Below are 27,099 nucleotides of genomic sequence, written 5' to 3'. Positions count from 1 at the left end.
TAACATCGGATAATTGGGATGGTATTGCATATATTCTCGTACCTATACTAAGAAATATAAAACATGCCTCATATGGTCGTTCATATCGCGAATCATTTTGATTTGAATGTGGTCGTATAATTAAATGGAACCGCTAAGATTAACTAAAGTTTTTTCTCAAAATAATGTAAGACAAATAATTACAATATATACTGAAAAATTTCATTATAAAATCACTATTATACTAAATTAATGTTATGCTTGTGGAATCTAAATTTAAAACTTAAATTATTCATAATTTATATCACAATTTATAATAAGTTATTTAGTTGTTATATTTTGTTATTAAACTTTAAACAATATAAAATAAAGCTATATTAATATAATACAAAAAATCACTTATAGTCACTCTCAAGCTTATATATATACATAAAAGATAATGTAGAAAATTTATGTGCTTGTTCTTCATTTTGATTTCAACCAAACTTTTTCCATTAAAATTTATGTGCAACACTTGTGATATTCCTTCATGCCATTGTATTCTTTTTGTTATATTTATAGTGTTTTGCATAGCACCAGCAAGAATTTTGCACTTTTAATCGAATCAAACTTTTCACATTCTAATGAGAATCTGGTCTCCTGTTTGGTCTTTAGTTGACACTATTCTGATGTGATTGCTCTTAGTGATTGATATTAGATATTTTGATGTTTTTAGTGATATTAGTTTAATTCCATTTTCTGGTATACTATGTTTTGTGGTTGCTGATACTATTTAGTAGTTGTTCTACTAGTTCATAATAATTGATTTTTTGTATGACCTTTATTGTTTTGTAATAAAACAGCTGGAATTCCATTTTTCAAAAAAAAAAAAAAAAGAATCTGAGATGTTTAATATGATCTAGGGCACGGAAATACAACTGATGTAACAAATAAATGTGCTGCTGCCGTACTCGTACTCGACTGGACTTCAGAGGCTTAATTATTTTATGATATTATTCCTGTTATAAGGTTATTTTGTTAGAACTAACAATTAATGCTGTTGTCCTGTTATGTAATTTATAAAATCTGTTAAGAGTTCTTATATATCTTACAATGCAAGATTAGCTAAAAGTGTAGGTTTATATGCTTTTAATTTAGGATTCATTCACTGCATTTTTTTTTCTTTCTATTTTTTCCTATTTTATTTTAAAAACTAATTATCTGGACATTAGTCAGTTAGTGGTTCAATAAGATTGAAAATGACATTATACAATAGTCAGTGGTTTCAAGCAATTGACATTGAAAATTACTCCAAACCGCATTGCAAATTGAACTATATTTTAGACCCCTTTGTATGTAGATAAATTTTCAAATATAGAAAATATACTTCTTTTACTCCCTTAACTATTTACCATCTTTTTCTCTACATTTCATCATTAAAATGCATTCAACTACTCCTCTCTGTTGCATACACCATAAATACCTTGGATGCAAAAAAAAAGAAGAAAAAAACCTCTTTTTTTCTCCTGAATTTTGACACATAGTACCAAACGGTTTGACGCCTAGACATTTCTTTGTCAATTTTTGGATTTGGGTCACCGCATGTTGGTATTCTCCATTGTCATTTTTCCCATAGACAGTGTGAAGTAGAGCAGAATCAAAGTACCCATACTGGACCTGAATTTTTGAAAGTCAAATTAAAAAAAAAAGAATAGAATCATCCCAATTGAAATTGTGAAAAATGGTAAGGAAAATTATTAGTTAAACAAATTTAGCACCCTTGCACAATAGCACCAGACTAATTTACATTTTTATATATTTGTTATTTCCTGGCACAGCCATTGGCCAATTAATTACAGCAATAAAAAAACCTCAATTTTTTGGTATCAAACCTAAAAATGATGGCATTTAATGGATTAGTTTTCTAATTCTAGCAGTCATAAGTTTAGCTATAAAAAACATAAAGATACCTTAAATTAATTCTTGGAAAAAATAACCTAAATTGTTGACATTTCTAGGATAAATGTTCTAATTATAGCACAAGCATTTAAATCAGGTAAAATAATAACTTAATAAGGTATAAAATTTTACAGACCTAACTTAGCAATGATCAATTAAAATAGTTGTTGCTTCCAAAATCCAAAAGCTTATAAAGTGCATTTAAAATTATTGTTTTTATTAGACCAATCGACATTTGCACATGCTTACCTTGACTAAGTTTACGTAGAGAAAATATAACTTTGTTAAGGTATCATATAAAAATTCAGATGCAAAAGCAAAAATAGGGGGTTTTCTAGCAAACAATAAATCACCTGTATTCTAGTAAAAAGAAAAATCAAGCATTTTCTTTATCTTTCTTAGCAAATTTCTTTTGCAAAATAAGGTAGTAATTGGCAACATAGACTGTGGTACAAGGATGGCCATAGAAGAAGTGATACTAAAAAAAGATAAGGAATTCATGAGGATGAAGGCATGAAGCAAAGATGTGTGTTGCGCCGAAATGCAACCCATGAATCAAAAACGACAAGTCATCTCTCAATATTTTATCTAAGTCCAAAACAAACATGTCTCCAAAACGGTCCCTTTACCAAATATTTCGTTTTGGTGCCGAATAAATGCTATGCTGGTGTGACATAGTACCAGAAACATGGAATTAATGTGTACCAACAAAATCCAAATTGTCTCGGTTCAGGGCAATCATTTTTGTTTTTTTTCTGTGTGTGTGGCTAAGTATGAAACACACCATAAAATGATAAGCTGTCATTAACAATTTCTAAGCTAATCCAAACAAATAGATTTTGATGGCTTATTAAGGACAAGTGTTGCCTCCAACAAAAATTGTACGAATAGAAAGGATGGGGACAATCAATGAGGAGGATTTATCAATTTGCTAATTTAAACCGCTAAATTAATTATGTAGTGAAAATAAAGAAGGTTTTCAGAACAATCTTACAGTAATTGTGACTTGGCAAAATAATATCAGAATTTGTTTCATAGACATGTAATAATACATAAATTAGAAACCTAGTGCTAGAATAACACAACATTGGGTTAGTTTCATGCAAATTTAAAAATAAATTATATGGTGTCAAATACAAAAACTATACAATAATTGGGTCAATCATTTTAATGGAACCAGCCAATTTGTAATAAATATTCAGTATTTATTATATACATCTTTTTTTTTTTAACGAAAATAGTTAAACTAAGCTTAAATTTGTTGCAAAACCACTAGTATTTTCTAACCAATTTTATCAATTGAAATTGTCTTTAATTATTAATTTATTTAATTTTGCAAAATGTGAACTTACACTGTGGCAAAAGTGAAGAGCACTCTTCTTGGATTGATCCACTGTGGGGACCGCCTACTGTTTAACCTTCGGCACTTTCCTCCCGGATTTGCTGTTACCATCCCTGTGTGGCCATTAAGCGTCTCCCCATTTGCTCCCGCCACGTGTGCATACGTGTCCAACTTATCCCCTGGTCCGGGTCCACCTGTGCACGAATTCAAAATTCAAAAATCCTTCAACCGATATGTGGAGCACCACTACCAGACAAAAAAAATGAGATTTTCCATTAATTTTATTTTATTGCAACTGGGAACCAAACCATGCCATGCTTGCTTTGACCCAGAGAAATAAAATAAAATAATTTTCCGATTTTCATGTGCTAGATGCTTTTTTCTTTTTCTTTTTTCTATACAAATTCAGATTTTATTATTAATTTTAATGTGTGAAAGAGCATGACTCACCGGTGCAGTTGGGATCTCCATCGGGTGTTTTTTGTGATCCTTTCCTAGACATCGTTCTCGCCAAATTTTTATTCTAAGGTCCCCAAAAAGAAAAATATTTCAAAATTGTTAAGTAAAATTTCACAAAAGATTTTCAAAAAATAATGTAAATAAATGTTTTTCATTGCTTTCCAAGATGTTATTTTCTAATAAAGCAAAATAATTATATAAAAAGCTGTACCACAAATTTTAGGGATAATACCGATATACCATATAACAGCCATATGTTTTGAACAGGAACGCAAAAGATGAATCAAGATAAATTTCAAATATTCTGTAAAAGAAAATTAATATAAGAAAAAAAAAAGGATGAGAGAAGGGTCATACAGAGACTGGTTCATCGGCGTGAACTAATAAGGCACCGATATCGACAGCTACAAATCCATCTAACGGCTGAGATTCGACTACATAACTCGTTTTATGATTGTCTTCTGCTGGAACCTCGCCTGGAATGATAAGCGGTTTTATCTATTGAAAAAGAAGAAGAAGTATATATATTAAAAGCAGAGATGAGATGAGAAGATAATTATTATGGAATAGGAGTTGAACTTACCGGAGTATTGAAGAGAACCATGGTTTATTTGTTTCTTTATCGATCCTTTGCTTCCTATAAGCTCAAAGTTCAAAAGCTAGAGAGCTAGAGAGAGAGCGAGAGAGGGAGGGAGAGAGGACTTGGTTTCCGATATAAAACAAAGAGAGAAGACTGGACCTGTTAAGGCAGGACTGGTAAACGGCCACAAATTTCTAATTTGAAACTTTGCTCGTAGATCCTTCTGTTTTTTTAATTTGTAATTTTATATTACTTCGGTTGCTCAACAATTTATTTAGATGGGTTGCACGTTGCAACTTGCAAGTATGGAAGTCTAATTTCAGCATATGATACGCGTTCGAATGGGATTAATTATATTCCTCTATTCTTTATAAGTTTAATAAATAAGTTAAAATTTAAAATTTAGATAAAGTTGTCAATATTTACGTTGACGTTAAATCTCAAATCATTTCGAATTTTATGTGGAAGTCAGTGGTATGAAGAATAATTTTCAGATTAATTTTTTGATAAAAAAATAAGGATCAAGTCCTTATTTATATATTGATATTATGAAAAAAAAAAAGAGTTTTAGATTTTGAACTAAAACATGATGTTTACAAGCACAATACGGATTCTGAAGATAGAATCCATTAAAAAAAATAGAGAGACTTGATCCTTATTTTTCGGATTAATCCATGGAAAAAAGAGTTTCAGTTTCAGCTTTTCGGATAAATAAAACTGAAATCTTACTATACGCGTAGAAATATAATTTAGATTACATAAAATGGCTGTATTTATTATTTGAGTTATGAGTTCAAAGTAATTTAACCATTTCCTAAAAATAAAATAAAAAGACAAACAAAAACTAAGGGATTTGTATTCTTCACTTCACAAATTATAGCAGAATATAATTCTCATTGTCCAATTCTATAGTAGAGAATCCAACCAGTATTTTTTAAATTAGTACTTATATCAAAATTGATGAATTAAAATTATAGATATATAGTCCTTAATGTAGATAATTGTTTTTTATATCAAAATTAGTCCAAATGAAAAATCATTTTACCATCATTAAACAAATTGAATTATTAAATTTTGTAATTGTAATAACTTTTTGATTGAAGATTGCAAAAATACCAAATTGGACATCTCATCTGGAAGACTAGTTTCACAATTTGTAGATCTTTTCAACAACAATAGTCAGGAAATTTGAGTATTTGACTAGATCAACCATTTCACAAATTACCAAATCTGAAAATATTGTACGGTCGTTTGATAACATGCAGACTAGTGATAGGTGGTATTCTAAAAAGCATATTTTTTTCTTCTCTTTTTAGCTTATTCCAATTTCCAAGGTTGGAATAGCTGCTTTGTATGAGTGTATATAGATAATAAATAATAGAATAATTATTAGAGTATTCACACTTTAGTATAAACTATGTAACGCTCTGTAAAACAGATTTATAAAATGTTGTAACTTACAAAATATTGTAAGTGAATTCTATGCGAGTTTTTGCTGAATTTTCCATTTATGTTCCTCCGTAATATAAACTATGTAACGTTCTGTAAAACGAATCAGAATCAGGGAATAATGGGTAAATAATTAACTCGCTTCGATTGAAAAGCAAAAGGATAAGGTGAGACTAGGCGAGTGGCGCGTGTGCCGGCTGCGTGGTCCCCGCTGCAATAACCAAACAACGCCCACAGGATGAATTTGCTTCCTACTGTGAGATGTTCCGTTGCATTGTCTTTGTGGCCAACATGATGAAGAGTAAAATTAGAATTCTCTTTTCCGCCACACTGAAAATTATATGGCTGAGGCCACAGACAGAATAATCGATGTTGGTACATGATATGATGATAACAGAATTCGTATCCTCTAAGATATCTCAAACTTTGCGTGACTTTATGTAATATCCCAACCGTTTAACTACGTTCTGCACGAATTTCAAAGCACACATAATACTGACCCCCTACATCACCCTGAATAGGCACCGGACACGTCGGTCACGCAAAAGTTGAGATATCTCAGAGGATACGCACTCATGATAACGTGATATTCCCTTCTTTTGAATCCCTGGATATTTGTGAAACTCAATAAATTACCAAGCGTTTTATTTTATTTAGACACACACACACGGACCCATTGCTAATTTAAATCGATGTGGCTGATAGTTTTAGTTCTGGTAGTTCTAATAGTTTGAATTTAGAAGTTTAGTTAGACAAATTATGAAAAGTAAAGAAAGAAAAATATTGATAAAAAATAGGAAAATTGGGAAAAAGAAGAAGAAGAAAAAAACTTGTCCAGCGTTGTCAACCTCCAACTATTAAATAACCTTATTATAGGATAAATGAAAATTAAAATCTGTATGAAACTATGAATATCTTCTCTATATGAGGAGGGTTCAAATGCCTCCATGTTTTTGTGCCTCCATCATGCCTCCATCTCTCTCTCTATCATTTTCAAAGTTTAAACAGTTGATCCGAACCGCTCAACCTAACCTCCATACTAAAATATGTTTGGAGACCAAATTTTATATTTTTAGAAAAAAATTTACTATTTTTTTAGATAGGTACAAAATCAGTAAATCTGAACCATCTAAAAACAGTATTTTTGTACCTATCTAAAAAAATAGTAAAAAAATTCCTAAAAATATAAAATTTGGTCTCCAAACATATTTTAGTATGGAGGTTAGGTTGAGCGGTTCAGATCGATTGTTTGAATTTTGAAAATGATGGAGAGAGATGGAGGCATGATGGAGACACAAAAACATGGAGGCATTTGAACCCTCCTCATCTTATATATCTTGAGTTCTCGACCAAAAGTTGTATAATTGCTACCTTTATATTGGTGTTATTCGATATTTGCACGGTTGTAGATGAACTGAACATTGGCCTGGACTAATAACTTTTCCGTTTGAAATTGATAAATATTTCTTGATAGAAGAGCAGGGGCAGATTCGGGAATATTAATTTCACACGCCGTCGCTTTTTCCGTCAATATCCAGAACCAGGTCATCTTCCCTTCTCCATTGATGTTTCACTGGAGGGTCAATTGTTGTTCTTGGTGTTTGGTTGATTACACCCAGTTTTGCTAAAAAAGAAGAGGATGGATGAATGATAGCATCACCACGATAAAGTCGTTTTATCCGACTCGTTTGAGTAATATTCTGACGAATACAAAAAATTAAAGATATCTGTATCCATGTAATTATCAGAGGCGTGCGTTGGATTATCACTTTTTTCTCATCAAAAGGCAATTGGGACGCCGCTCCCCCATATCTTCTTCCAAGAGATGACAAAAAAGTATATGGGAGCCGGGCCCCACTCGGCTGAAAAGAGAACCACATTTTTTTAAGATGATATTATATTTTGACGAGGTCAGATGAATTTTTTTATTTTAATAATATTGATAATTTTTAAAAATCTAAATTTAAATTTAGTTTTATAGACAATATAGATGTCTAAATTTTGTTGAGATTTGATGCATATTTTTTCGTACATCAACTGACTTAAATTATGAATGAAACAGAATTATAGTTGCTGAGACCTCATCAAACAATACCTTTTTTTTAAGGTTAACGATTTTACCATTAATGGCTATATTAATAATAAAGTTTATTTATAAAATCCTAGGTCTATGCACATCTCCTCTATATTTACTAAGGTTTTAAATAGCGATTATCGCGTTATAGCGGAAAAGCTACAAAAAAAAAAGTTGTTGTAGATAGTGTAGCTATAGCATAAGCTATCTTACATAGCGTTGTTTGTTTAAAAAATTATATTTTATATTTCTACTAATTAATAACATTATATAAGGTCTCATAGATCAATATGTTATACAAAATTAATTAAGAAATTAGAATTTTCATATTGAACCAGTACAAAGTCCAAATTACTATTCATAATATCTCTAATAATATCATAAACTAGAGTAGAACTAGGATGTTCTTAAGTTCACCAAGCCCTTTGGTGAACTCAAGCCTAAAACCTGTCAAATCGACTTTAAATGACGAATCCGAACTGTTGAAACTCGTTTACCTCACGAGTGATGCGTCTACATGTGAAAATTTTAAACATTCAAATTAATTTTATATAAAGTCAAGTGGTCAAAAAAAAGTTCAAAAAATGAATGCATTAAAATTAATTTATTAACCTTCTAATTTTGACCGATTAACTTTATACTAAATTAATTCGAATGTTTAAAATTTTTACATGTAGACGCATCACTCGTAAGGTAGGCGGGTTTCAACGGTTTGAATTCGTCATTTGAAACCGATTTACGGGTTTTAGACTTGAGTTCACCAAAGAACTTGGTGAACTTAAGAACACCCTAGTTCTACTCCATAAACTATCTTTTTCCATTCAAAATAACCTAAGTATCATGGTATAAATTATATATTTTTTTATTAAAAAAATATATACATTATAGAATAAACTACCAATCTTTTCCTATTAAAAGTAAAATTAATATGAACCTTGAAAAAATTGATTTTTAAAATTAATTTTTAGTTTGGTCATTTATATAAAAGTCTATGTAGCATAGCGTGCGCTATAGCGAGTAGCGTGTAGCGCAGATAGCGGACAGCTATTACCACTAAAGCGATCGTAGCTGAAATAACGCACTTTTATCCCATACACGTAGCGTTCAATGTCCAAAAACGCTATAGCGCCGCTATTACATTGCTATAGTGCATTATTTAGAACACTGATATTTACATACACTAAACAATACTTAAATTGTGTGAATTTTGATTGTTAGACTATCTTTATATATATATATATATATAGGATTTGGCTAATATGCTATGGGTAGCTAAGAGGCCTCCCGTGCTACGGCTCAATATTCGACTTTTCGAAATCCTAACGGTCGATCCGAACCGTTCATCTTGTTCTTCATATTAATATGTGTTTGGAGACTAAATTTTACATTTTATGGAAATTTTTTACTATTTTTTTAGATTTATTGAATATCGCTGTTTTTTATGGTCCAGATTTGTCTGAAAAACGGCGATTTTCAATAAATCTAAAAAAATAGTAAAAAATTTCCAAAAAATGTAAAATTTGATCTCCAAGCACATATTGATATGGAGAACAAGATGAATGGTTCGGATTAACCGTTAGAATTTTCAAAAGTCGAATATTGAGCCGTAGCACGGGAGGCCTCTTAGCTACCCATAGCACCGTAGCCAAGTCCTATATATATATATATATATAGGAGGGTTCAAATGCCTCCATTTTTTGTGCCTCCATCATGCCTTCATTTTTTAAAACTTAAATAACTCAAAATTCAAAACTTAAACGTCAAAATAAAACTGTTAGATGTGATCTATGTTATTTTCTCTATGTGTCCATAAAAAAATTATCACATTTTGATTTTGTTTTTATATAAATCAATAAGTTGAAAAATCAACGTCTAGAAATTATCCACATTAGTATACATTTTTACAAGCTCAAGATGACAACCAAAACAAGTTTAAATGCCATAATTTTTTACACGTGCATAGATAAAATGATATAGTTCATATCCAACAGTTTTATTTTGAATTTTAAAATTTAAATTTTGAGTTATTAAAGTTTTTAAAAATGGAGGCATGATGGAGGCATAAAAAATGGAGGCATTTGAACCATCCTCAGAAATTTTTACTGTTCAGTCGATTTTCATATTTCAAAGTGACAAAATAAATAGTAAAAAAATTTCAAAAAATATAAAATTTGGTCTCCAAGCACATTTCAATATGGAGATCATGTTGAGCAGTTCGGATCGATGTTTTGAACTTTGAAAATAAAGATATTGTGTGAAGTATAAACGTATTTTACTTTGTAACTCACCGTAGCCCATCTCTCTATATATATATTTAATACTTGACGGTGGCTGTCAAGTTAAAACTATCTTTATATTTAATAATATATTTATAAATTTATTATTCAATTTCTTCTTGGTATGATCTGTCTAATATTTCACTAAAAACATGATAAGTGATATAGTATTTCTAGCTGCTTTTGTCTGGACTGACCTAAATTTAACATGATAATGTTTCGATACAAACAATAGTATACTAGAACGACATCCTATATAATTTTAAAAACACGACACATGTGATCTTATCACTCGTGAATTTTCTATATTTGATCTCACAATAATTAACAAAAATAAATCTTCTATATATCTTCAAAGAAAAGTTATCACAAAAATCAACGAAGTCGTCATACTACGTACATCTTGTCTCGGTTAAGCGTGAAACTTGAATAATAAAGCGCCAGCTTGTATTAAGACTTATATGAGAAATTGATAAAAGAGGAGGATTCAAATGCCTTCATGTTTTTGTGTCTCTATCATGTCTCCATCTTTCTCTATCATTTTCAAAGTTCAAACAGTCGATCCAAATTGCTCAACCTAACCTCCATACTAAAATATGTTTGGAGATCAAATTTTATATTTTTAGTAATTTTTTTAGTAATTTTTTAGATAGATACAAAATCAGTAAATCTGAACCATCTATTTTTTTTTGATAAAAGTGGCATGGGCCACCAGTTTCATTAGAAACTAAATTGTTCTTTACAAAATGTGCCATGTTGGCAATTACAGTACTCAAAAGCATAACAGTAGCTAATAGGCTAATTATCAATCTGATTGTTAAGCAATCAGAGGATGAGCAACACTAATCAGCAACTAAGAGTCAGGATGACATGACATACAAAACATACAAAACATAGAGTTGAAAATGCATAACAGACTAAGCAAAGTATAGGTAGTAGCTAATCATCTAGCGAACTTGTAGCTAGTGATGAGTTGGCAGTGGGGTTGTGCAGAAAGGCGTCATCCATAGCTTCAATCTCCTCTCTGTCTCTAAGATAGTCAGAGAGGTCTGACCCCTCTAAACCATGAATAGGATCTTCCTTGATAAAAAAAAATAGTAAAAAAATTTCTAAAAATATAAATTTTGGTCTCAAAACATATTTTAGTATGGAGGTTAGGTTGAGCGGTTCGGATCGACTGTTTGAACTTTGAAAATGATGGAGAAAGATGGAGGCACAAAAACATGGAGGCATTTGAACCCTCCTCAATATCTAATATTAATATGAAAATAGCAGCTCCTTTGATATTCGTAAAAGAAAAGTATGAAATAAACACATTCATTCAAAGTTATTTTTTTTTTCGTATAAACAGTTATAAAGAAAATAACTATTTTTTTTAATAAAGAACCCCAATTATTAAGAGATATTAACATTTTTTTGCCCACTATTTAGATCCTCTAATCCAAAAAAACAACCATAACTTTTATATGTGCCACATGATCAATATTTAACACTTGGAACTTTTATACATGTATGGAGCTAGTAAAATTTCCCTTATGATCTAGTGGTCCACACAGAGGCAACAGAATCAACTGTTCAATCGGTACAACAACAAATCCAGCGAGAAATCTGAGCCGTACGTTTGATAGGAAGCGAGAACACCAGCACTGTCATTGTCTTCATCAAACTTTTAAGGTATACAGATTAATTGCGAATTTGCGATATCTAATCAAATCCTCTTTAATTAGTCTTTATAGTTTAAAGTTTTCAGTCAAATATATATATATCATTTTGAGTAGAGAAAGGTGTGACAGTAAAGAGAAAATAGATATTTAAAGAAGGGAATATCAGTACAAAGATAGCTCCATCTGCGGTATAAATTCATTCAATATTAATATGCTTGTTATAGTGGAGATGGTCCGCATGGATAGGTTTTGAATTGTTGATATTTTCCCTAAATTTCTTTTCCTTTCATGTCATTTTTTTTGCTTGACTAGTCATACTAACAAAGTTTTCTTCCCTAGAGACATAAAGGATGAAAATGAAAGAAACAAAGTATATAAAAAAGGACAAAGCAATTTTGCGGCTGGATAAACATCAACAAAGTAATTTCCACTGTAGCATATATTCCTCTTTATTGTCTAGATATTTGAGTGTGTGTGTTTTCTTGGTTGATATTTGAAATAATTTGTTCAAATGCACATATATTATTATACTGTTCTTTTTTCATCAAAATATATATGATATATCTTAGGCAGGTAATGGTGTCTCTTTGACGGGAAATAAATCTACTGCAATTCTATTCTATAGAATCACAGGTTCCTGCTATTTCAAATTAAACTGTTAATTGGTTTTGGGATTCGTGCATAAAAACTAACTAGTTTGGGGATTCGTGCATTCCAAAAGATTAACGGTTTGATTTGAAATAGCAGGACCCTGAAATTCTATTGGATCGCAGCAGATTTATTTCCTCTTTGGCGACACTTTTACTGGAACTACAATGTTTTACATGGTTAGAAAATAAGGCGTGTTTCTTAATGCAAAATATATACCTACCGAAGGTTGTCTTGGTCAAATTTGAGGGTTAAAATATTTTTCAACGAGTTTATAGATTGATTGAACCATACATAAGGTGAAGGCAGAACCCTGCCAGTGGAATATCACATGCATGATGGCTTCTTTATAAAAATTTGTTGCTTGAAAGATAAGGGATATATAATTGCGAGATTTCAGGCATTTTTTTTTGTTATCATTTTAGAAGTACCGGTACTTATTCTTAATTAAAAAAAAGAAATTAATAGAAGATTATATATTTTACAACTGAAAATTGGCAAAAAAGAGAAAACAATAATTTTTTTTAATGTTAGTTAGCGATTACCAATTGACAATTTAATTATTTAAAATAAAAAATTTCATTATGTAAACAAACTTATATAGTACAACTGATCAGAGAAGAAAAAGGAAAACCTAAAAATAAAGAAAAAGCTAGCGATTTTGTAGCATTCAAGAACACACTAGTTGGTTAGAAAAAAAAAGTCTTAAAACTTGGTTATCCAAAGATCCAGAATTCGATTTTTGTCCTAAGATTGTTGGTTACCCAAAAATCGAGAGTTCGACTCCTCATAATTTTGCAGCTTTTGCGAAGGTTTAAAAAAAAATAAAAATAAGAACACCACAGTTACAGAAATATATCTCCTCATTTAGAGAAAAAAAATTAATTTAATGCTGTCACTTCTAATATATCTACAGAAAAAAAAGTTTAATGCCGTGACTTCTTACTACGGGTGAAAATGATATGGATAATATCTGATTTGTATTTGAAAAATTAGATGTGGATATTCAATATTCAAATATCAGTGTGGATATGAATACATATATGATTTTATGTTTCAATTGTCTGTATCCGAATAAAAAATATATATATGATATAATTTAATATATATAATAAAAATATTATGTTATTCACCACTATAATTAGATAGATATATATTAGCAACTTTAGTATTTTTTTAATAATTTTTTTATATTTTTTTAGTAAATATCCGATTCAATTAGTATTTGTATCCATCTAATATCCAATCCGCATTTGTATCTGAAAAATTAAAAAGAGATATGGATATAATTTTACCACTATCCGTTCCATATCCGATCCGTTTTCACCCCTACTTCTTATGTGTACATTTTCACTTGTATGCAGATGAAATCCAAAGTTTCAGGATGCAAAATAGAAAACAAATAAATTAAGTTTTTTTTAACCAATTGGAAGGGGAATTAAGTAGGACCATTCATTTGGCTCAGTTCAAAACTTCAAATCGAACTAAAATTTGTTCAACTAAATTTTTAAGGCACAAATACATAAACCAAACCAATGGAATTCGGTTTAACCAACTCATCAGTATAAAATATTCAATTTAAAACAATATTGGATGTACTAAGATAATAATGTAGGTATTAAGACTATAATACTATGCTAATATTTTGATTCATTCGATTTGTTCAGTTTATTTATTTTTAATTATTAAATAGAATAAAAATGGAACCATCATTTGATTTGTTCAGTTTATCTAATATATATTTTTAATTAAAAATGGAACCATCATTTGATTTACTCAGTTTATCTGATATATTTTTTAATTAAAAATGTAACCGTCATCCTTAAATCAAATTGAAGTATTGAACTAAGTAAATCGAACAATATACTTTTTTTATTCAACATAAATCGAACTAAGTAAATTTATTTTGATTGGTTATCGGTGAGTTCCCAGTCTAATTTGTCTCTTTTTCAATCAATACACGAACCCAATAAGATTTATTTTTTAATTTCTCAATTATAATAATTTCTTTCTTTCAGCCACTTGTCCTACCTCCTTTTTTCTTTTTTTAACGCCCGTAGGCAGTTACAGATACAGGATACTGGTAAAATAGAAATTGAAACATCTCAGCTCTATCTAAACCTGTATCAGTCCTCTTACAAAAAGTATACGAAAAAGGGTTAATTTTTTTATATACCCTCCAAGACTTTTCTAATTTCTGTATACCCTTCAAAACTTCAAAGACATCAGTTCTATCTAATCAGTATGACAGTATCAGCCCCCCTTACAAAAAAAAAAATATGAAAATCATAAAAAATTCAGAACTGGATATGTGTAACCAGTGTGATTCCATTGTTCCTTGCTGTATTTTTTGACGAGTCTATCAGCGATGTCATTTTGGCAAACAAAACCACTATTTTCCTTAAAACTCCTCCAAATTTCATACACTTCCTTAAAAGCCCTCCAATCAGCTTGAATTGGAGGTTGTAAATCTTGGCATAGGTACAAAGGCAGAGTGATAATAATATAGAATTAAAAAAATATAAAATGCATGCTGTGCTATGCTGTAAGACAGAAGATATTAGTTTGACTTTTACTTAAATAAGATAAAACAAACACAAGTGGAATAATTTTGGGACATATAGTTTAATGACCCAGAAAAGTTAGATCACATTTCTTGATGAATTAATTCATGAAAACATATTGTATTCTCTGCTGGCTGCTGCACAGCAAATTTTCCTAGAAGTCCACTATAAATTAAATCAAAGATACGAATATATGAATTGAGACTTCATTTGTCAATTGTCATTGTATTTAACTACTAATTAATCTAGGGTTATGCTTGGCTTAGCGCCATCAGTTTGTCAACAAATAAGAATAATTTTCTCATATATAAAATAACAGGATTTGAAATTTCACCAAGTACAAATAGATAAATTAAAAAAAAAATGAAACTTAGATCCATACACCTTGTTCAACATGTGCTTACAAAAAAAAAAATCTCAGTTCTCACAGAGAAAAATCATTATGTTGCTTTCCTTGAAAATTTCTTTGGTGGCAAGTAAACTTCCTGTCATAGTTTTAACACCAGAGCTAATAAAAACTCTGATCTTGATTGATCCACATAGTAATTAATTAAAGCAGTCCTTTTTAATTTGATAATTAAATATAATGATGCTGATGCCGCGTTTCATGTTGCCCATAGTGAACCAACCTCTTAAGGTCCAAGTCCACAACAAGAAACAATTAATTAATTCAATCATATGGGACTTTATGCAGTTGACAAGAAAATAATATATCTATCACTATCAGCACAGGGATAAAAAAATTTGCACAACTAAATGAAGATGCAATGCTGTGCGTTTTTGTTCTCTTTTCTAGTATTAATTAGTTTATAAAGATCTAATGAACAATATTGGATTTCCATTATGCAACTTGTGCTATATAAAATGTCAAATAATACCAAAATAATAAAAAATACATTCTTTTGTCTGTGAAAACATAGATTAATAGGAAAAAAAAGGAGTATGGACCATAGAGAAAAATACATAAACCAGAAATCAGACGAAAAATTTCCACATTCTATCTAACACATCTTTACACATTCATATATGCTCACGGAGTACATTTAGCAATGCATTAACATGATTAAGTTGAGAAATTTGATTCATGCTTAATCAAGGGAGTTGACTTGATTTAGGAAGCCATGTGCCCTCACGTTATAAGTAGCTTGCTTTGCGTTGAATCATGATTCATGAGATTGAGCATATATAAAATTGTTTTGTTACTGGTAATCTCACTATAGACTAGATATGGGCCTCTTCTAATGGGCTCAGATCCTATTGATCAATATTTTTAATATCTTCAATAGATCCCATAAACTAATTGTGTAGGTTATTATTATATGAGGTCGAGAACCCATTATGTTTTGTTGATTGAATAAATTTTGAAGGATGGGGGCACATTCGAGAGACCATTAGAAGTGAAGATATAAGCCTAAGGAAATGTAATCCATCTTATAGGCTCGCATAATTGTTACAGGAAAAATGTCGTAAAGTATAAACAAAAACAGAGTAGATGGTACAAGGTTTTGGAAAAAAGACACAAAATACAATTACATCTAACTACCAAACCATGACACTAGTTACATTGGTATGTTAATTTTCAAATTAAAGCAAATAAAAAGATAATGGCGAACAAGACACTATTCAGCAATATACGACACAAGATCATGACTGAGAACTTCTGGCCTACTCCAACATTAACTTCGAAGAGCATATAAGAGAACTTGTGCCCAAGTCCCACATCAACGCTCTCCCTTGTCAGAGGATTAACGGATTTTAAAAATGCTCTCCACCCTCGACGCTTCCTTATTGGTCCTGCTAGTGAAAACACTCCGAAAGACGGATTGCTGAATAGAAGTATAACGAATGTCACAACACATATCAGTATGGTTAGTGTCATATTTACTTGATATAGCACTGAACTTATTGCTAAAGCAAATGCACAGACTGTGGCTTTAGTAGCAATTTTCACCATCTGTACTGAAAAGATGAGGCATTTCATCCGAAGCTTGAAATCTACATTACTTGACCCAGCGTAGATCAGCCATGATGTGGCTAAGATAGATAACACAAACGCCATCGCATTTGCAACAGTAAAAGCCTTGAAAAGATAATGCTGAGATAGAACAGGTGTGCCTATGTGTTGATCTTCATCAGCTCTATATCCGCCTGGCATTGTGAAACTAGCAGCAAAAGTGACTGTTGCAGTAAGCACTGAGATAATGGCCAAGTTACGGGTAACACTTTCAGCATTCTTTATCTCTTTGTCTTTGTCATATTCGGGAAGCCCTAAATCAACTGTCACACGGTCTAGTCGATGGGCACTGGGAAGTCCCTCAGCCCACATCAATAGACGAAGTAGATTGTAATGTACGTTCTGAAGATGGAACAAAATGTAAACTAATTAACATAAAAAATGACAAACCAGAATTTACTTTTAAATTTATTTGCCAATAAAAAAATAATATACTATTTTTATACAAAACAATTGATTGTTTAAAAACTTGAAGGTTGTAAAACGTTAATTCAATTTGTTACATAATGTTTACAGATTAATAACAAAATCCACATCATTGGATATGTAAGACTTGGAGTGTTGTTGGAGAGACATAGCAGTATCATAGGAAATTTATCATTTAGTCCCTCCAAGATTACAATATCATTCACATTAATATCCAATCAATAAGGATCAAATTGTTGGATTAGATTTTTTGTATAATAGGAAAGCCTGATCAGCTGGATTAGATATTGGTGTAATAGGAAAGCCTAACGGCTAGTAGAATAATTAGGAGATATTTTAAGAACTAATTATCCTATATAAATCCTTGTCAGAAATTAATGAGAATGATCAATCAATGAAATATTTGATCTTCAAATTATATATCAAATTTTAATACATGAGAAGCATACTATCGGAGACTTGTTGTGCACAACAACATCATCATGCCAGATGAAAGATTGCAGTATTTTGAATTTTTTTGTTATGTTATCTTCTCGACCAAGTATTGTGCGTGTTATTTAGTGAGGAAACAAGAAAAAAATCTTGACAAGAGGAAGAAAAATTAAAATGAAAAAAAGTCCATAAATCGTACCAATCTGTGCATAAGTCCTTGTTCTGTGTTTTTCATAGCAAGATCAACTGGTGTAAGGCCCTGGTTGTTCATGATGCTTGGGCACATCTCCTTGAATAATATCAGGAATCGCACAAAGTATAGATCTCCAACTTCACTTGCTAAATGAAGTGGTGTGTTTCCTTGATAATCCCTGGCATTGAGCATTCTCAAAAAGGTGCAATTATCACTTATACTACGAATTATGTTTCCTTTTCCACTTACAATGGCAAGGTGAAGAAAGTTTCTTCCTTTGTTATCAAGTAATTGATCCGAGTAGGGAAATTGCTCTATCAGCTCCTTAATTATCAGTGCTCTGCCACACTTTGCAGCTATGTGTACAGGAAACAACCCATCCTTGTCTGCCATGTAAGCTGCTGATTTCTCATGCTGCAATAAGAGCTTTACAGTCTCTAGATTTCCTACTGATGCTGCATAGTGAAGGGGAGTGCTTTTCCAGTTGTCTACCTTAGTTGCAAGTAAGTTGTTCCATTCCAAAAGTGTGAGCGTAATGCCTGTTATTAAGGATTTTGCATAACAAAAGGGACTAGAATGTATAAATGAATCCAAAATAAATCGAATCTTTTTTCAAATTTAATGATCGACCGATCTTGGTTTGATCTGTTAGTTTGGGTCGGAATAGGTGGACACAACTGCCCTGATTTTTAGTGTAAGAAGAAGAAATAAAAGAGATGAAATGCTTTATTTAAGAGAAGTTTTCAGTTTTTTCAAGATTTCTAGAAGAAAGGTCGACACAGTGCAGGGAAGGGTAAATTTAGCAGTCTGTATCTTCTATTTTTCCTATTTAGATTGTAAAATCGAACTGTGCAGATTAAGCTGCAGATGTCATCTACATATGGGTCATTGATGTAATCAGTAAAGAAATCTGATGCATTTGCTCTAGGATCAGGAACGATCCTGACAAAAAAAGCAGGGTCCTCTGATTTGGATCAGGAAGAGTAGTGAAAAACAAAGGCATCCATCTAGGAAGGAAACAGGATAAAATATTTTTGTTGTTATTTTAGCAAGGCTGTGTTCGTAAACCATTCTTTTTCTAATATAACTGATTTAACATAAGCAAGGATCGTTCAAACTTGGATTGTTTCATTATTCCTCCAGTTACTTGATCTTTTAGCATTGTTTAAATTTTGCGGGTGATATACATTGTTTTACTTCTGGGGATTAATTTAAATTTTGAATATTTTTCACCATTTAAAGTTTTAAGCAATTAAAAGCATTTATGGTTTTGGTCTAATGAAACCTAATATATAATCATGAAAGAAAAATTGACCTAATAAAATCATGACAGAACAATACGTACCGGTATGTTCTAGCACAGCAGCGTGTAGTGCGGTTTGTTCTTTTGGTCCCGCAAAGGATACCATGGATTGGTCTTTTCTTGTGATGATTTTGACTATGTTAAGCGCATTTGTCATAGATGCCAGGTACAGAGGAGATACACCTTGTGCGTCAACAATACCAGTTAAGCTAGGTTCAGAATTTATAAGCTTCTGCACCATATCCTTGTGACCAATTTGCACTGCCTCATGCAGTGCGGTCTCACCATGCATATTTCTTACTGTTAGAAGGGTTTTCAGGGTAAATCCCTCTCTACTTTGCTCGTGAGCATCAAGTTCAAAAGAAGACCTCTCTCCATTTTGCGCACGTGCAGGTTGGGGAAGTTGTATAAGCTTCTCCACCATTGTATAGTTCCCGGCCTTAGCAGCACAGTGGAGAGGTGTTTCCTTTAATCTATTGGGTTTTATCAGCAAGGATCTGTTTTTATCGTACACTGCTTTTGCAAAGTCTGTGAGATCACGGCTTGAAGAAGCAGCAATGTGTAACACTGTGTTATCTCCAAGTGTTACTCCATCCAATTGATGCAAATCTAGCACAATCAAATTAATTACTGTTTATAAAGATATATCTAGAATAATTAATAAGCAAATAAAATTTAGTCTCGATTGGACTAATACCAACAAGTTTGTATGGCAGGATTTACAATCTCGATCGATTTTACCATATCAATGACTGAATCAACTCAAGAATATATAAGTGTTAATATAAATTTTTGCACTTGTATTAATTATAAAACATTAATGGAAAAAAAAAATCCTCTATCCTAATTATATAACGATCTGTTTTGGTGGGGATTGATCTCCGATCTGACCTTGAGGTTTTAGAGAAGTGACATATCCGACATCCCCTTCAACGAGAGCTTTGTACAGCTGTGGATCTATTGTCATCCGGTGAGGCGGGCTTTCTTCCTCACCTCCTACAGGATCTTCTCCACTTGTTTCATTACTAGAATCCTGATCAATACGTACTTCCACATGAAGTAAGTTATCAGATAAATTGGTTTGTGACTGCAAAGAACTCATTTGTTGAGACCTTGCGCGCGGCCGAAACAAAACTAAACTGGTAAATTAGGGAGGTTTTTTAGTTTTGTTGTTGATGGATGGTTTGCCAGTATTATATAGCTAGCTAGCTAGCTGGTGCAAAATGCACATATATACAATATGTTCCGTTAGACTTCAATATATAAACTGACTGTCAGACACTATCTCCCATGCAAATATATTACCTGGCTCCACTTGGAAATTAAATATGCAACCAATCGCAAACACTACAAGAGTTGATTCCAAATTTTATGGGATTTTTTTTTTTCACAATGTACCGGTTTCCGGTTCAAATTTCGTATTATAGTCAATGTGGAGAAGATGCTCAGGGAGAAAATCAATGCAATTGAAAATCCGTTGTAACAAATTATTGGAAGCTCCGAAATCTATATTTAATGGTATATATACATTGAAGGATTACAATTGTTACCTATATATGACAGATTCAATTTGGGGGCATTTTTGTAGAACTTTCTCACGATACCACAAATTTGTTTGTCTTGAATTAGATCGGTAACATACACAGTTTAATATCTACTATATATGGCAGCTCCTGCCAAGGAATTTTTCAAAAATATCTACGATATATGTTTGTTGTCAAAGAAATCTAGTTTCTAATTAGATTGAAAAGTATTTACTGTCAAATAATATGAATATACATATAAAAAAGTTTCCAATTCCTTAATAACAATCAATTTCATTATAGATATTAGACTTCATTCAATTGAAGGTATATATACACCGGGGATTTCATCCCACAACAACAAATTATAGACAATTTAATCCGGATTGAATTGATGCTGCGTTATTTATTCTCTTTTCTCAATCACTACTTTGAAAAAAAAAATGTAAATAACATTTCAACAAAAAATTGGGCACCGTTAATTTGAAATTTTGGTGGATATAATACTGATATTATAAATTTATTTGTATGTGGAGTGAGAGGTAAATTGTAGATGAGAGGAGACATGTGATAGCTCTTGAACATTTTTTTTATTTACATGTTTCTTTGTTCATCTGATACATCTTGTACTATATGAGCAGTGAAATAGTAAAACAGTGAGGATATTAAATGATGAATTTTTGAAATAGATGTACTTTTTTTAAATGATTAAATTATATATCATAATATGCTATATTAACAAGTGAAATACTAAAATTAAATAATTTTTAAAAATTAGCAATATAATGATTGAACTTCACTTGGAAGAAGTTCAGAATTCTATTTTAAAGCATCTTAAAACAAATTTGAAAGATTCCTGGAGTCAACAGTGCCATTTGTTTGACTTAGGAAATCGTGCTTTGACTTAATATTTTTTTTCAAATGTTATTTTGTGGGAATGAGGAACGGGCCGAACGGCCGAATTTTTTACATTTAAATAAAAAAAAATTCGAAGGTGCATGGCACGATCATGGTTTTATTTTGCAATCTGAAATTTGAATTTTAAGTTAATAAATTTTTAAAAATTAGAATATAATGAAAGCATAAAAAAATAAAGACATTTAAATCATTCTTTACAAAAATAAATAAATATTGTTGCCTTATGGAAAAGTTTAAATAAAAATTAAAAATCAAGTTATCTAAGAGCATCTACATCCCTGAAACTCTTGGAGTTTCTAAATAACTGTTAACTAATTTTTAGAAACTTTATCTCTGAAAGTTTATAAACCCTCACATCCCTGAAACTCAAAATTAGAGTTTCTTAATTGCCACATCAGCAAATAAATTACAAGAGAAAAGAATTTCAGCGAATTATTTGGCCACGTCAGAGTTTATAAACGGTTTCTTATTAAGAAACTTTGGAGCAAAGTTGCTAAATAAGAAACTCATCTGCATCTCTGAAACTGGTTTAGAAACTGCCACATCAGATTAGAAACTCAAAGAGTTTCAGGGATGTAGATGCTCTTACATATTTAATATTAAAAAAAATTCTATTCATATTTCGAACTGTTATGTTTCATGCATAAGATAGATACTGTCTTTGTTCCTGACTAAACCAGAGAATTGTAAAAAATTAAAATCCAATTTAAAATGAGAGTCAAGAGAAATGGGAATTAACGGTGCTTTGCTAAATAAAACACGGCATGCGTCTGACAGACACGACATGCAACCCCACGGCACAGCACAACATGGCAAGGCGCGCGATCATTGCATGTGCTCGGTCTAAACTGATCCGTGTCGAGTGCGGCTGTGCGGGGCTAGGTAATTCGGGCACGCCACAGGAACAAGTACGGGCAGTTTTGTAGACATCTGGACGAATGGACACGTAGCTGGGGCAGAGCTGGAGTCGGCGAGGCCGGGGCTGGAGTAAAATTCTCTGCACGTCAAGTATTTGATGAAACACCTGAGTGAGTTATTGGTGTAAATTGCTTTGCACGCCTAGTGTTTGATGAAATGCCTGATATGAGGTGGCTGAGTTGTGGAGTGAGAGAGGGATGGAGGCTTCGCTGTTGTCATCACCTGGAGGTGGAGAGAGAGGCGGGGATCGTCTTTATCACCCGGAGGAGTCTGGGTGGGAACGGGACACGGGAGGAGGGGAGGGGAATCAGGAAAGGATCCGCCAGTCTGATGGCACGGCATGGCACGCCTAACCTGTTTTGTGTGCCATCAAGGCACAGCATGTTTGACAGGTACGTCAGATAATGCTGGAAAGCACGGACCGGACCAATATTGTCCACCTGAGTCAGGTACGTGAGATAATGCACTCTTCTATGGATAAACGATAAGAAATCAGTATTGACAGTCCTGGAAAAGTTCAAATATATATCAAATGGGTGATTCCCCATTAAAATTAGCATATAATCAAAATTCTTGCCATTAAAAAATTGAGTGCCAAGGTGGCATGTTGGACCAGCTATATTTTTTTTCTTTTGCGCCTAGTTGCTTTTTGATGTATGGGATGGTCATATTATATTTCAATTGGCGCATATTTTATTTTCAATTCAAGTCACATTTGTACCAACTATATGCTCCAGAATTGGCCTTATTTCTTTATACAACCAAACTTTCAATTGCAAAATTAGAACCTCATTTACCAATTCTTCTGTACACAGCAAGCTCTGAAATGACTTCCCCCGTGTCAATAACTAATTCAAATGATAACTCTTATCAGACTTTGCCATTATTCATCAGAAATTCATCAGCTGTTGATGACAGAGTGGTACAAACTAATCCCCATACCACATCTGACACTCTGGTACAAGCATTAGGAGATGTTGTGCAAAACATTCCCCATACCACATCTAACGGATTAACTGCAGTTGGGTCTCAAGCACCAACTGCACATCCATTGGAGGAAATAAAAGGTGCAGTGGCAGAAGCACAAAGCCCTCGTGCAGGAGATGCCCCAGAAGGGAGTCGACCTTGACGAATCCCAATACATCCCAAGTTGTACAAAGCTGCAGTCGAAGGAGATGTCAAGCTTCTGAAAGAATTTCTACAATCTCAGGGTGAAATTCAACAACACAATTTTGATAAGATAACTTGTTTTCTTTTATAAAGATTGTTTTTTTTTTTTTAATTCTTTTGAATGTATGCATAACCAAAACATATCGGTGTTGCAATTTTGTCAACTCATCTAATCCTTCCAAACAAAACATCACGATTTGAGCTTATAATTTTGTCACAGACTCACAGCAATAGAATAGGAAGCAAACTAAACTTAGCAACCTCAATTTTAACTAGCTTCATTCCTAAATTGATGTGATAAAAGGAGGTTCAGATATCACAGATATATTCAATCCAACAAATATAAAAGGTCCTCATTATATCTATACCTAATTTGGAATCTAACTTCACACTAGTCTGGAGCAACACAGTTAAGTTGGCATTTAAATAATATATCACCAGAAAAGAGCCTATAAGTTGACAAACGAAAGCTAAGAGCATCAAGCTCCTTTAAACGGTCTATAAATTAAAAAAATATGCCGCCCATGAGGCAATACGTAGAGAAAGTCAGCATATATACAATAAAATAACCAGAGCATGTTTTCATCATCCAAATAACAAAACAGATTATTATATGATTAATGTAAACAGATCCTGGATCATTGGGGAAGTTGGTAGGATGTCCCTTTTGCCTTAACTAACCTCCATTGTCATTATAACTGATAAGTGAACAAGTTTAATCTATAGTGGTAATTTTCTTAATGACGTACTCGTAATATTTTACAATAATAAACTATAAAGTAAATTGAGCTTTTGAAATATCTTACTTGAAAAGTAGATAATATACTTCTGATATTGTTCTTTGCTGGTGTCAAAAGGTGCAATTTTTATTCTTTGCTTGTTAGAAATTTAGCATATAATTCTTTGTTTTAAACTGTGTTTGAGTCAAAATAATGCTCGAGACTCTTTGCCTTTGAGGCTTTGACCAACATAGGGATTTATTGGAATGAGTTCAAGATCTAAATTCATGTACTTAATTATGTATATCTTTAACCGCAAATTTGATTGTGCTAGATTTGCAACAATTGGATGGACCTAATCCACTACAAAGAGTAACAATTGGAGATAACACAGTATTACATATTGCTGCTACTTCAAGCCGTGGCCTCACGTGGCACCCCAAAGGAGAATATGTAGACTTCACAAAGGAAGTCTACATCAGAAACAGATCCTTGCTGATGTTACGCAATAGGTTGAAGGAGACGCCTCTCCACTGTGCTGCAAAGGCCGGAAACTATACAATGGTTTCCCTCTTGATATCTTTTGCTGAACATGAGCATCATGTTGGAGAGGAGACCCTTCCAACAGCAACAAATATGTACGGTGAGACTGCACTGCATGAGGCGGTGCGAGTTGGTAACAGGGATATAGTGGGTAAGCTTATACTTTCTGAACCTAGCTTAACTGGTATTGTTGACACTGAAGGGGTATCTCCTCTGTACCTGGCAACTATGATGAACATGCTTAACATAGTCAAAATCTTCACAAGAGGAGCCATCCATGGTATCCTTTGCAGGGCCAAAATGACAAACTGCACTACACGCTGCTGTGCTAGAAAATGCCGGTACGTGTTGCTGTCTGTCATGATTTTATTAGGCCAATTTTCTGTCATGATTTTATTAGGTTTATTTGACCAAAACCATAAAAGTTTTTAATTGTTTAAGACTTTAAATGCATAAAAAATATTCAAAAATTAGTATTAAACGAATATGTATGTTTGTCAAAGAATTTGACTAACATTAAAATGCATTGGCATTATTAAATCCCCTGAACAAAAACAAAGTTTAACAATTAATTGACCTGCGACATTTATACAATGTTAAAAGATCAAGTAGCTATAGAAGTAATTAAACAATCTAATCTGAACCATCCCTTTTTATGATAAAACACTTATATCATATTGTCCAGAAAAAGAATGGTCTATGAACATAGCCTTGCTAAAATAATAATATAGCTATTTTGTCCTGTTTCCGTCCTAGATGGATGCCTTTGTTTTTCATTCCTCTCTTCCTTATCCGAATAAGAGGAGAGGACCCTGTTTTTTTTTTGTCAGGATCATTCGGTCTAGAGCAAATGCACTAGATTTATTTACTGAAAGCGTCAATAACTCATATGTTGATGACAGCTGCAGCTTAATCTGACATGTTTGTTTTAAATCAGACGGTTTTGATCAGAAAAAAAGCAACTTTTCCTATCTAAATCGGAAATAATACGATATATAACTGCTAAATTGATACCATTGTTCGCTTACTAGCCTTTGAGGATAAAAAATTATACCCCACACCGTGTCGATTTTTCTCATAGAAATTATTAAAAACTGAAAACTTCACTTAAACTAAAGCACGCCCCCTTTTTTATTTCTTGTTCTTGCTCTACGATCGTTGCAGTTGTGTTCCACTGTGGTCAATGCTGGAAAGTATCGAGGATGAAGCCACTGCCTTGATGGATTATTGCGGAAAGGATCTCTCAAATGAATTCTCGGGTAAAAATCAGCTCTTGTCCCACAGATTTTGACCAAAACTAACCGATCTGACCCAAATTGGCCAATATTTATGCAAGCCTTAATCATGTAACATGTAATTCGTAACAAAATTCATTTATTCTGGAGTGATTTACATATTCTAGCACCTTTCCTTGATTGCTACCTTAACAACACAGGAATTACGCACACACTTTTGGAATGGAACAAATCACTTGCAACTAAGGTAGACGACTTGGAAAGCACTCCCCTTCACTATGCAGCATCAGTAGGAAATCTAGCTACCGTGAAGCTCTTATTGCAGCATGAGACTTTAGCAGTTTATATGGCAGACAAGGATGGGTTATTTCCAATACACATAGCTGCAAAGTATGGCAGAACATTATTAATTAAGGAGCTGATAGAGCAGTTTCCCGACTCAGATGAATTACTTGATAAAGAAGGAAGAAACTTTCTTCAGCTTGCCATTTTAAGTGGAAAAGGAAACATAATTGGTAGTATTCGTCATAGTCACACCTTTTTGAGAATGCTCAATGCCAGGGATTATGAAGGAAACACGCCACTTCATTTAGCTAGTCAAAGAGGAGAATACCGCATTGTGAGATTTCTAATATCAATGAAGATGGTGTACTCGAGCATCATGAATAAGGATGGTGCAACACCAGTCGATCTTGCTATAAAAGAGGTGGACCAAGGATATACATTCGTATT

The 27,099-nt window shown here is 32.4% G+C and overlaps 3 protein-coding genes across 3 annotated transcripts in view; 1 reads left to right on the top strand and 2 right to left on the bottom strand.

Annotated features, from left to right (window-relative positions):
- Nucleotides 1-1,276: 1,276 nt before the first annotated feature.
- On the bottom strand, nucleotides 1,277-4,474 carry LOC144552939 (uncharacterized). Its single transcript, XM_078300981.1, has 5 exons — nucleotides 4,302-4,474; nucleotides 4,076-4,216; nucleotides 3,710-3,782; nucleotides 3,270-3,453; nucleotides 1,277-1,635 (listed from the first exon to the last, which is right to left on the bottom strand). The coding sequence occupies exons 1-5, from the start codon at nucleotides 4,320-4,322 to the stop codon at nucleotides 1,554-1,556; spliced, it is 501 nt and encodes a 166-aa protein (XP_078157107.1). The 5' UTR covers nucleotides 4,323-4,474; the 3' UTR covers nucleotides 1,277-1,553.
- A 6,562-nt stretch (nucleotides 4,475-11,036) lies between these two features.
- On the bottom strand, nucleotides 11,037-20,443 carry LOC144553213 (protein ACCELERATED CELL DEATH 6-like). The gene is made up of 5 exons (XM_078301312.1): nucleotides 20,233-20,443; nucleotides 19,384-19,971; nucleotides 18,045-18,577; nucleotides 16,859-17,329; nucleotides 11,037-11,177 (listed from the first exon to the last, which is right to left on the bottom strand). Exons 1-5 carry the CDS (start codon nucleotides 20,441-20,443, stop codon nucleotides 11,037-11,039), a joined length of 1,944 nt encoding a protein of 647 aa, XP_078157438.1.
- A 2,582-nt stretch (nucleotides 20,444-23,025) lies between these two features.
- The window catches only part of LOC144553212 (protein ACCELERATED CELL DEATH 6-like), a 4,939-nt gene continuing 865 nt past the window's right edge, over nucleotides 23,026-27,099 (top strand). The window contains exons 1-5 of the mRNA XM_078301311.1: nucleotides 23,026-23,149; nucleotides 23,595-23,911; nucleotides 24,924-25,473; nucleotides 26,297-26,391; nucleotides 26,568-27,094. Of these exons, the coding sequence (XP_078157437.1) occupies nucleotides 25,088-25,473; nucleotides 26,297-26,391; nucleotides 26,568-27,094 (1,008 nt within the window). The 5' untranslated portion in view covers nucleotides 23,026-23,149; nucleotides 23,595-23,911; nucleotides 24,924-25,087. The remainder of the gene's footprint in view (nucleotides 23,150-23,594; nucleotides 23,912-24,923; nucleotides 25,474-26,296; nucleotides 26,392-26,567; nucleotides 27,095-27,099) is intronic.

This window comes from Carex rostrata, chromosome 4, assembly GCF_964058835.1.
Source record: "Carex rostrata chromosome 4, lpCarRost1.2, whole genome shotgun sequence".
NCBI classification, from domain to species: Eukaryota; Viridiplantae; Streptophyta; class Magnoliopsida; order Poales; family Cyperaceae; genus Carex; species Carex rostrata.
The sequence above is the reverse complement of the archived record's forward strand: the minus strand, read 5'-3'. Positions and strand labels throughout refer to the sequence as shown.

Excerpts from the sequence above, each read along its gene's own strand:
- LOC144552939 (XM_078300981.1), bottom strand. The coding sequence starts at position 4,322 with ATGGTTCTCTTCAATACTCCG. Across the intron at positions 3,783-4,075 it reads ACGCCGATGAACCAGTCTCT|AATAAAAATTTGGCGAGAAC; the intron begins GTATGACCCTTC and ends TGGGGACCTTAG. Across the intron at positions 3,454-3,709 it reads TGGAGATCCCAACTGCACCG|GTGGACCCGGACCAGGGGAT; the intron begins GTGAGTCATGCT and ends ATTCGTGCACAG.
- LOC144553213 (XM_078301312.1), bottom strand. The coding sequence starts at position 20,443 with ATGAGTTCTTTGCAGTCACAAACCAATTTATCTGATAACTTACTTCAT. Across the intron at positions 18,578-19,383 it reads TGCTGTGCTAGAACATACCG|GCATTACGCTCACACTTTTG; the intron begins GTACGTATTGTT and ends CCTTAATAACAG. Across the intron at positions 17,330-18,044 it reads AAGGACTTATGCACAGATTG|AACGTACATTACAATCTACT; the intron begins GTACGATTTATG and ends TTCCATCTTCAG.